The 12,098-nt window shown below is 35.0% G+C and overlaps 1 protein-coding gene across 3 annotated transcripts in view; it reads right to left on the bottom strand.

The window, feature by feature from the left end:
* KIAA0825 (KIAA0825 ortholog) overlaps nucleotides 1-12,098 on the bottom strand; it is a 231,462-nt gene that overhangs the window by 175,521 nt on the left and 43,843 nt on the right. For all 3 annotated transcript variants that reach the window (XM_057372850.1, XM_057372869.1, XM_057372859.1), the window contains exons 3-4: nucleotides 9,304-9,472; nucleotides 2,829-3,498 (exon numbers count right to left, since the gene is read on the bottom strand). In XM_057372850.1, coding sequence (XP_057228833.1) covers nucleotides 2,829-3,498; nucleotides 9,304-9,472 — 839 coding nt within the window. The remainder of the gene's footprint in view (nucleotides 1-2,828; nucleotides 3,499-9,303; nucleotides 9,473-12,098) is intronic.

Raw genomic sequence — 12,098 nt, 5'->3', positions numbered from 1 at the left:
TTTTTTCCTATGCTATATAGTAGGATCAATTACAGCAGTTACTCAAAAAAAAAAAATCCACAACAAACATCAACCATAAACCACATTACCCTAAGGATGGGCTAAGCAAACACAAGCCCTTCTATCACTTCTGGGATAACAGTCCCAATTGAATGCCATAGATTAAATTATTTTGATGTTCTGAAATGTGCTGGTTTGAGGGTTCCCAGAGGGCAGAGGCAACATGCATCAAAAGACAAGAAATACATCTGTCTTTCAGCTAAGAAAAAGACGTCTCTTTCTGTCCTTCCCACCATATTTATGCAYGGGTTTGTTTTTTTTTTCCATACATGGCAAACTGGGTATCACTGTTAAGGTAATCTATTAAAGCTGACTTTTAACCTATGTAAAAACAGATTTCCACTCTAATTTGTGGGAGGGCAACAAAGGTATCAGAATTTAAGAGTTCCAAACAGGAAAAGTCACTTGACATTAAGAACATGTCCAGCAATACAAATCCCTTAAAATATTTCCCAAATAGTTACTTCACTGGGAACTGCCCTGCAAACATTTTCATTCCAAAGGAAAAGAGGCCTTTTTCTAATTTAGTGTGGTACACATGTAGTATATTGATACACTCACTGGAGAGAAGTCTCTTTCCAGAAAAGATTCTTCACCTACGAGTTCATATATAAAAAACTACTCAGTAACAACTATTTCAGCAATGATACAAGGATAATTTTCACTTGAGTTGATGAATAATACTGAATAATAGGCCATGACATGTCCACAAAATGGAAAAAAAAACCAAATCACACTCAAAATTTCACAACTCTGACCTTGTATTTTCCTCCAGCCTGTCACTATTGGTGTTCTATGGTTGGGCTGCCTGAAGTATGTAAGAGCAGATTATAGCAATCTGCTTCTGCAGGARACTAATAAGAGTAGCAGAAACTAGTAGGCAAATCAATACCTACTTCCCACATTAACTTCTTAAGTAAAATAATATGAAGACATCAGCACAMGAACCCATGTGAAGCAAGTAATTTTGAGAATTAAATTATATTAACAAACAGCAACTCTAAACACATTTTATGGGTGCTAAGGAGAGAGCTGCTGCACCTACAAATTTGACATTAAATGAATTTTCAATTAAAATTAAAATCTGCTGTAATATTTACAAAATAGAGAATTWAAAAAAAATTAATTGCAGAAAATGTTTTAAAGTTTATTTATTTTCACCTTCCTCTGTTTTTTTGAACAGACAAAAGAAATGTGCACTGGAAATATGTACTGATAGATGTGCTGGCACAAAAAAATGCCAAGTCATAACCTGTGGCAAAAAAAAAAAAAAAAAGTAGAGGAAGTACTGTATTACAGTAGATTGAAYGACTGTTCTCTTCCTTCTTGTAGTAGAGAGTTAAAGCGCAGTTTTGCAGAGATACACATTTGTGATCACTTTAAACTCCATGTTTTAGATGTAAAATAGAGATAACTCAACTTTCCTATCTTTGTGAGCTGTTTTGAGACTAACAAAAAATGAAGTCACAAACTTCAGTTTTCTATAGGTAATTTTTTTAGTCAGTGAATCCTTTCTCCCATCTCATTATGTAATTCAAAGACATGTTTCTTGTCATTTCATATCTCAACAGTACTCTGATACTACTTCTTTCCCACCAACACTCCACTCTACTAGCACAAACACTGAAATTACCCTTTTTACTAACTTGTCTGCATGCCTTTTCCTTTGTATTAGATATGCTCCAATATTTCTCCATATTTCAGCTCCTGTTGAAAAATTACCTTTGCATTTCTTCCACTGGAATTTTTAGTTGACTTACACTAACATGCATGCTAACTTTAAAACTCACAAGTGTGCATTTTCTTCTGTATAGACCTGACAAATCATTACCTCCTTCATYCTTTCTCTACATTGCATAATCCAAAGAATTTGTGTTTCTGTATTTTCCATATGATTCTAAACTTTTAATATTTTCTGTCTGCAAATCACTTCACCCTGATGGAAAGCTATGCTTCAAACAAACAGCTCCTGCACAGAGGAATGCTCTAAACACTGCATTGAAAAAAGCAATTGCATACAATCGCGCAATTTTGTAATGGAAGTTTCTATTCTGTATGATTTTTTCCAAAGCACTGATTTTCCCCTTTGGAAATTAGTATGTCAGACGTAAACAATGTCAGACGTAAACACCGCAAAAGGAAAATGCAGAAAATACGACATCAATAACAGAACTCTTTCCTGATTGACATTTCTCGTAACAAGGAGAAATGACCAGGTGGTATAAACTCTAATTTACTGTACTTTCACAAGACTAGAAAGTCTAAATAGGGATTTTTTTTTTTTTTTTTTCCTTAGATTGAGAATTAGAATCTGCATAATAACCTATAAGGTCAGCTCTCATGTGTGAATCAGTATCTGTTTCATGGACACATTAGTGTATAATCTTCCACATAATCTCCTTAAAATATCTGATAATTTGAAATAAAAAGTAGGGGWAGAAGACCAAAGAGTTTGTGTTTATTTAAATCTGGATTAAATAGTCCATATTTTACTACATATTTGAGCAGCTGGAGTAAATCAGGCTGAAAAAAATTAGTATGATATGACAATGTTATCCAGTGAATTATAACAAAGTTTCAGTAAGTTATGTGAATCACTCTCTTACTTTTTTCATCACAATTCTGACAGTCTAGAATTCAACTGCAGTAATATTGTTAAAACATTAAGCTGTAATTAATAATTTTAATTAATAATCAGGTATATTGAAAAACAGTAGCATAATTAAAATAATATCTAACTATCAATAATATAAAATAAAACTACTAACCCACAGTGTGAACTGCTCCTCTATGCTTCTTTGAAATCTTGTTTGCTTTAACTATATGTAGAGCATTTTCTTTGAACTGCAGCTCACAAAGTCTTTCAAGAAGAACTGTCATTTCTTCAGTAATGGTATCCAGGTAAGTTTCATTAATAAACTTTAATGATGAAGATGTACCAATAGTTCCACTTAGTATATACAAATCCTCTTTTATCATTGTGCACAGTCTGGGTATGGAACTTTGGTAACCATGAACCACCTTATCAAAATTTGTTTCACCACAACTAGACAAAATACAGTTCTGTAGAAGATCACTAACCAGTTTATTCTGCATATTTTGATACTTCGTTAAGACTTCTGATTTGGGATAAAGAAACAGAAGCTGCTGTAGACACTGAGTTTTAAACTCCATTTGTTGTTGTAAAGCATTAGTGTTGGTTTCTTCTTGACTTTGCATTCTATTTACCAAAAATAGTCTAAGATGCAATCTCACATCATCCCAAAGAGATTTCACATCCACAGCTGAATCATCTTGAATGGTATGAAGGGAAGACGTTAACTCAAAAGACGTCCCACTTGCAGTACAGGGAAATGAGACACCACACTGACTTGAGAGATCCAGAAGGAAGTGAAGTACCATTTCTTCTTGATTTTTCTCATTCTTCAGCAAGCTTTGCTAACAAACATAAATCAGACAATATTTCACAAATTTTTGTAAATTCTGGTTCATTAGCTGAACAGCTTCATACTAGAGTAAAGACTGCATTTCCAAAACTAATTACCTTAACAGCAAATAAGATATGTAAGCAACAGAAATTATAGAACTATAGAATTATAGAGGGTGGAAAACAGAATTTATATGTGAATTAATTTTCTTGTCTACCTCTGCCAACAACTCACATTCCTCATATCATCCTTCTTATACCCAACTTCATTTTTCAATTCAATTCAAAGGAAACCCTTGGTGGCATTTTTGTTGTGGTCACAGACACACATCTTTGAAAGAGAACTGTATGAAAAATTACTTAAGATTTACACAGATAATGACAGGTTTTTCTCATAAAACCAAGCCAGTAATTGACAAAACAGTCATTTTCTATGACTCAGCAGGCAGCCATCAAAAAGGACATTCTAAGGATAGTCTTCCCAGGATTCCCTTAAAGAACTAAAACTGAAGTCTTTTTAAGAATTAAAGAGGCTTAGATCACATAGGACAGAAGAATAAGAAGCTGTGTATCCCAGTAAACCAAGATGCAGATTGATATATTAAAAATATAGGGACCTCCATATACATTGAAGCTATCTGGGTTGGAGAAAACAGTTAATAAAGCAAGTGAAACCACATGAGTGCTGYTCCTTCTTCATTCAAGCCTGAAGAGCTCTCTCTCAGTCTAGATAGTGATCTCTGAGAGGTCCTATACCTAGACTGAGAGAGCTGCTTCAGCTTCAAGAGGTCATGCAGCAAATGGCAGCTCCTCTTGCCACAGCTCAATATTATGGTCACRGCAGCAGGACTCCATGAAATTGGTGGTATTCTTGATTTTCTGAGTTTCAGTAGGCAAGTCTTAAGGGGATAAGGATCTAGAAGCCCTCTCACTTGCTCCTTCACCTCCCATTGCTTCTCTCCAACAGAGAAAAGCATTGTAGCAAACTACTCAGTTCTTTCCAGCCATTTTTCCAGTCCTTTATCTGAATCTCTGTCATGGTTTGACCCCAGCCAGCAATCAAACTGCTTGCTCACTCCCCCACCAACAGGACTGGGRAGAGAATTGGAAGGGTAAATGCCGTGGCCTTTGCTGTTTTAGAGCTGTGTGGGGGTTGGGCTTAAGAACGGCTTAGACTCAGACATAGATAAAACAGTGCAGACTCGAGSTGGGCTGACGCAACCAGCCACAGAGATGGACGGGATTGGACAGATGAAGGTATCCACCAATTAGRGACTGGAACGTGCTGTGTGGACATTGGAGAGTTTTCTGGCTATGTAATCTGTCTAGAGCTTCATTGATTGGTTTATTCTCAAAACCCGGTAAAGATAAGAGACTGTATAAAAGCATGCAGTAGCAGTCAGGGACAGGCAGAGAGAGCTGAAAATCACTACAGAAGAAAAGAGCTGCTAAATCACTATAGCTAAAAGAGCTGCTGGAAGAGAAGACTAATAAAGAAGAAACCTGGACCTGCTTGCGCCTCTCATGTGTCTTTCCTGCTTTGGGGATCTGCRGGCGCTTCGGGGCTTCCAAAAGCGTCCAAAAGGTAAAAGCTAGAAAACTCATTGCTAAGAGACAGATGGTTTAACAGGGAAAGCAAAAGCCATCCACACAAGCAAAGGAAAATCCAGAATGAATTCACTGCTTCCCATGGCAGCCAGACATTCAGTCATCTCCAGGAGAGCAAGGCCCCATCAGGCATTACTCGTACTTGGGAATATGAACACCATTGCTCCAAATGTCCCTCTCTTCTTTCTTCTCCCCACTTTATACACTGACCATGATGTCATAGAGCCAGAAAYATCCCTTTGGTCAGTTTGGGTCACCTGTCCTGGTTGTGTCCCCTCCCCGCCTCCATGCACCGCCAGCCTGATTCCCTGCCTGGCAGTATGAACAGCAGGAAAGGCCTTGGCTCTGTGCAGACCCTGCTCAGCAATAACAAAAACTTCACATTATCAACTGTGTTCAGCACAAATCCAAAACATAGCCCTGTAATAGCCACTTGAAACCAGCACAGTCTTCAAGTTATACTACACCCTATAAAACATAGCTGATAAAGAAAACATTGCTACCTTCCACCTTTAGAAATCCTGATTTATTTTATTTACAGTATTTGAAGAAATGATTAGTTTTATTTTTGTTCATATTTTGAAAGAGAGGTAAAATATTCAAGTTTGAGTATGGTATTGCATGAATATAAGTATTTCTGAATACAAAAACTATTTTTTCCCCTGTAGCAAACATTTGTCAATAGATAATTATGCTTTAGAGTCACAAAAGTTTTTAAAATCAGAACTCCAGTTCTTCGTTCTGGATGATTCAAACCAGTTCCATAGAGAGTTTAAACTTTCAGTTGCCCTCTACTCTGGAGTGTTTATTGACAAAAATTTAAAAAATAAAGCACTTTCMCTATGATACATAATTCTGAATAACAGTCAGGGAGCATAATTGTATCTCATGAAGAAAGTCTTAAAAATAATAGACTATCTATTTTTCTTCAATTTTATATCTTTATTTCAAACTAATTCTTATTAATTCTTTTGACTTAAAAGCTGGAAAGACATAAAAGACAAAATATTAAAGGAAATTATCAGTTTAATGCAATCCTATAAAAGCATGTGCATGTAACAGAAATATRAGCAACTAATTAAAATCTTAAGCCATACATATGAATATGCATATACATAATACTGATCTGATTTTCTTTTCCTATCTGCTCAAGTATTCTATAAAATATTGTGGCCCTAAAGAAAAATGTCTCAGAGTGTAAACTGAAACCATGATCACTAACAATTGCATTGAAAAGTTGACTCTTCACAAGTAGACTTCTGGACTTCAAATGCTACGGTTTTTTACCAATCATGCTCAAATACTACATTCTGAAATGCACAAAGGAAGAGAAGCTGTCAAAACAGTGCATGTAGCTGATGCCTTCAATGGYGAATCCAAATGATTTTTCAAGCAAATCCCTACTGCTGCTTTTTAAGGCAAAGCAGAAACTTTTTTTTTAATATCTAAGGATTATTTCAAGCCCTTTGTAATTTAAACCAAAGCATTTAAAATGTGAGCTTGCAAATCTCATTTTAGACTTACTGTTAGTCAGCAAGATACTACCTGAAGTGAACTGTGAAGGTCAGAAAAGTGTCATCAAGTGTCTTCAAACATTGTCTATATTGATACAGGCTTTTTGATTTAAAAATGAGCCTATACTGAAAARTATTTTGAAAAATATTTCTAAAGGTGAACCAACACTATTCAAGAGAAAAATATCTGAATTAGCATAATATCCAAAGGTTTCAGAGAAACATAAAAAGTTCCCTTATGAGCATAGAAAATTAGTGACAACACTAATATACAGAAAATCACTTCCTGATTACCTACTGCACTACTGCCTAGTACTGGCTACTACCTACTACATTAACAAGCAAGTACAGTAAGATGAAGGCTTTATTAAAAAAATAATTAGTCATTATTTTAGCAGGAACAGAATGTAAGGACAATATATTAGTGCACATATTCAGCTTTTGAATATTTAGTTAAAAGTCAGTACAACAGAACTACAAAATTTCATATAATTAACATTTTTAGGCTTCATGAAGACTCTTGGTATTTTTGTAAGAGTTTACAAATGCATGACAGTAACAATAAACCTGAATACAGCACCCCAGCAAAAGTCCAAAAAGAACTTTGCACTGTTTAATTGTCCACAGATTAAAGGATAGAAAAATTCCTAGCAAAATAGGTACACAAAATTAAGGATAACAATGAATAGGGATATTGTCCTGAAGTAAAAAGTAGGCTCCTATTACTGAATATGTATTATTTACAATTAATTAAAAGCATGCAAGAAGAAATTACTTAGTTTAATGGGTGTACATATACATTTAAGAAAGGTCAGATCATACTAATCTCATTAATGCTGAATATTATTGAAAATTTTTTACTGCAGACCTGTTTAGGGAACTGAAGATTACCTTCTGCGAATGTAACTTCTTACAGGTAGACTGTAGTACTGTCAGTACTATGGATACGACAGTACAGATACACTTTTCATTTGTAATCTCATCTACACAACAGACTGGATTATCTAAGAAGCCATGAGTGATGTCCAAGTTCCTGAGCTCCAAAAATGTGTGCAGAATTGAGCCTTTCGGGTTTCTCACACTTTGCTGTCGGCTTAGCAGCCTGCCACAGAGCCGTTCTCAAGGCTTAACTGCATGCTACAGCTCACAGCAAGATTGTCATGCAGTTAGTAAGCTACTGGGAAGCTGGAGAGCTAGAAAGCACATTTTGTGCAAGATATTCCAGAAATGGGGACATTTTTAGTGTTTTCCAAACAAATGCCGCCATCTGGTGTTCAGGCATATGGCTTGAATAGGCCTTGGGAAAGGAAGTAAGCAGGGAATGGACAAAAATAAGTCACCATTGCCATGCCATGCCATTTTCCTGAGGGAATTCAGTAAGAATCTAACTTGCTTAGTAAGACTAAGAGCAATAACAGAAGACTTCTGAAGTCAAAAACTTCTTAGTCAGYTTTTTCTGGGATTCTCTAATTTCTTGTTGATCAAGTATGACACATAGCAGTCTCYGACACCCATGAGTGTAATGATTATTAGCAGCAACATTCATACTGATCATCTTTGAAGACAAATCACTCTTCGTATATGAACACTTCATATGAACATTAAAGACCTGGTGTCTCTAAAATTTACTTCCTCATTGGGCAGAACTCAATATCCAGTAAATTCAAGGGTGATCGAAAGAGCAACAGTCAGTTCTAAGAGTTAAAAAAAGAGGTGATTTTATGAATCTCTAGCCAGAGAAAACAATTCACTTCTCTACAATTTTCCTCTTCCATTAAGGTAATCTTAGCCTAAAGTTGTTCATGATCTACAACTAAACCATGACATGGAAGTGACAATGAATAATCACAGACTACTATTTATTTGTTTTGACTTCATACATAGTTTATATATAAACTTGAAGACCACCATTTACTGAGGTATCAACCTCCTCTTATCTCGCCAATTCAATTTTCCATTTCCACACACATATATATATATAAATGTAAATTTTAAACAAAAATTTAGGATAAAAATGTCCTCTAAAATGATGGTGCTTTTCATTGACATGAAATTTGATTTCTGGCTGCATCTAGCTGTACAACTTGATTGCACAAAGGGTGTAGCTCCCACACTTCTAATTGGGAAGTGTAGAATCATAGAATCATTTGGATTGAAAGGGATTTTTTAAAGGTCATTTAGTACAATCCTCCTACAATTAGCAGGGACATCTTCAACTAGATAAGGCTGCTCAGAGCCCAGTACAGCTTGGCCTTGAACATTTCCAGGGATGGGGCATCTACCACCTACCCCTCTGGCCACATAGCAGGTAGGAAGTTTATGCTTAAATAATGCATAAAGGACAATAACATACATTAGATGGGTTAAATTCATACTGATAAAAGTGAAGCATATGCATTAAAACCTAACAGGCTAAATGTAAGACAGCAATTTCAATTTTTTTTTTACCAACATGTGTTTTATATAACAATCCTGGCAGTACTGAACATATGGTAGCATCTGGGAAAAGATTTTGTCCCAAGTTTGTCTATTTAAGGCATGATCAAAAGGAAACATAACACCCTGCTGCAGACATGAATTTCTGAACTATCCTCACAACAGTAAGGATTGAAATGAGACAACTAATTGAACTCACCCACCTCCAATCCTATAACCAACTTCCCAACATTAAAGTCTTTAATAAACAATCTTTACCAGGGTCTTGAGGAACTCCAGCAGCTCTCCGTGGTCTGTAGAAGAAAGTCTGAGAGAACTAAAATTGCAGTTATTTAGCCACTGTATGCAGTCAGTTGTGCTGTGTAGTACTTCATCAGCACATGTTTCATTTATGTCAGATTGCAGGTCTTTAAGACACTTTTCTATGCTAAGAAAAAAAAAAAAAGAAAAGAGAAATCACAGGATTTTTCTTCAATGGAGACAAAAGCATTTTATATATTCCTTATTTTTAAGAAAACTACTTAAAATTAAAGCAACACTAGTCATTTTTATTCTTATATTAAGCTACCCTCACAAAYTGAGACTTAAATTTGCAGAATTAACAATTAACATTTAAATACAGTTGAGCTAGAGCTAAAAAAAAAAAATTCCTTCAGGCCAGAATGTACCGTCCTCAGCAAGAGTATGTACAGCTTCACTTTCAAACAATCTTGTTCATTTTATTARAGTAGTTAATGAATATGACATTATCCAACCTAAGATCTGGTCCTTGGTGCRTAATTACCTAAAGCAGAGACTATAAACTGAATCAACAACTGTATTCAAAGGTGAATGTGTCATTTTGTTCCTTTAGCAATCAGCAGTTGTTTTATAAAATATAAGATATATTAATAACTACTTTAAGACCCACTAGAATCACAGAAAATGTTGAAAAGGATTTTAGAGCTAGTTGTGCTGAGAAAGCAGATCTTATCTTTCTTATTTTGTCATTAGAATATTTGAAAGAGAACAGTTTGTTTTAAAGGGGTTGATCCACTCCTCACCATTCATCTAGAATCATAACCCTTTTTATGAAACCAGATGAGTCTATAAGTTATTACAATAATTTCAGTTGCAAAGATCAAAAGAACAACATCCAGAATTATTTTATTTCTATTTGTGTAAAACTTAGGTAAAAACAAAGCAAAACCAAAAAATCCCAAACTATCTATATATTTTCCTACGAAAACACATGTTCAGTATTTTATAGCTATATCTTTTTTCAAAAGCAATGCTTAATATTTTACAAGTTTCATTTAGGAAATTAGTATTTAGAACCAGGTTAATTACCCAGCCATGAATTCCAGTTCTAAACTTCACAAAAGATTCRGAAATATTTTTTTAGCTTGTGAAACCTGTTGCCAGGACTATGAAACTAAATGCCTTCTTCATACACCTTGGCTCTTGGGACACTATCAAAGGCTTTTATTGTGGAGTGCTGATGTGTCCCAAACATACCCAAATACATTACAGCATTATGCAATACAAATGACACTACTGTTAAATTTGTGCCAATCTGCTGCAACTATGAGTGAATTTTTACACTCATCTTTCACATATATATCTGTGTGCAAGATAAAAACTACCAGCTATGAATAAGTTACAACCTTCTCAAGACCAGACATTTTTGTAATTGGTCCCACTACTGATAAGGGGATTAAATGGATCGATTTCTGTGCCACTCCCCTGCCCCTTACCTCCCCCAGAAGTATAAATCACTATAAATGTTAGTTTTATTTAAACCTTTTATCTGCCCAAAATAAATATTTAATTAGGACTAAAGTTATTTTTGATTGAATAAACATATTTTCATCCTCTTTATTTACAGCATACAGAATACTGTAGGCAAACAAGGTCTAAAAAACCACCGCCACATGTTATTAAGATTTTTATCAGCACTCAGTAATACAAGAACATGGTTAATTATAGTTATTTACTCCTTTACTTGAATTAAATATTCAGAAATTTGATTACCTCTCAAAAAAAAAGTGTATTATCTGAGTTTAGAAAGCATGCATTTTAAACAAAAGACTTCTGCTAAATATGATTATAATTATTCTCACTACCTAGGCTGGTATTAAAAATGTTGTCATTTCATATCAGTGTAGGGAGAATGAGACTTAAGATTTCCTGGTTTAAAAAAGAAATTTATTGAAGTTTCAGAAACTAGGAAAAAGAATGTAATTTTGATGTGAAAAAATATTCTTAATGTATTTAATTAATTCTGTTCTTAGAAGTATATTTTTTTTAAAAGCCATATAAAATGCTTTTTTAAAAAGCATAATTTTTTTAAAAGCCATATAAAATTCGTTTTTTCCCAATTTCTTCATGAAGTACAAATGTATGTTTTTTTTAAATTTGGAACAGTAAATTAGCTCTTTTTTTGAATACACTGAGGCATTAATTGAGATTATGTCAAGTGACATCGTATGCACACTATGRAAGCGCAAATTTAACTGCCCTCATTTAATTTTTCATGCACAGATGATTCAACTTTTTTTTGGAACCTGTGGAACTATTCAGACACAAACACAAAAACAACTAGTCACCAAACTACTAAGCAATGAGTGGAGTATAAAAGCTCAAAGGAAAAAAAAAAAAACTTTTCTCTACAGAAAAGTGTCATAGTTTGGAATGCTGGCCAAATGCCAGACACTCACAAACCTGTTCACTCTCTCTCCTGCACCACCACTGGGCAGAGAAGAGCAAAGGATTAACAAAAGGGCTCATGAGTTGAGATAAGGAACAGGGAAGCAACACTTGATGGATAAAACAAGCTCCATTTAAGTTATGAAGTGAATTTATTACTAACAAAGTCAGAGGAGGAGAATGAGAATTAAAATAAAACCCTCAAAGACATCGATCTTCTCTCCACTCCCTCTCCAATTCCCACTGATGGTGCAGGGAGGGGAGAACAGGGTGTGGGGTTGGTCAGTTCAGGGTGTGGGGTTGGTCAGTTCATCACCGGATCGATCTGTGGCTGCTGAGGGAGAAGAGTCCTTCCCTTGCATTGC

This window comes from Malurus melanocephalus, unplaced genomic scaffold (assembly GCF_030028575.1).
Source record: "Malurus melanocephalus ecotype Western Australia unplaced genomic scaffold, MMel_1.1 scaffold_7, whole genome shotgun sequence".
Lineage (NCBI taxonomy): Eukaryota > Metazoa > Chordata > Aves > Passeriformes > Maluridae > Malurus > Malurus melanocephalus.
Note: the sequence above shows the minus strand (reverse complement) of the source record. Positions and strands in the feature narration are given on the sequence as shown.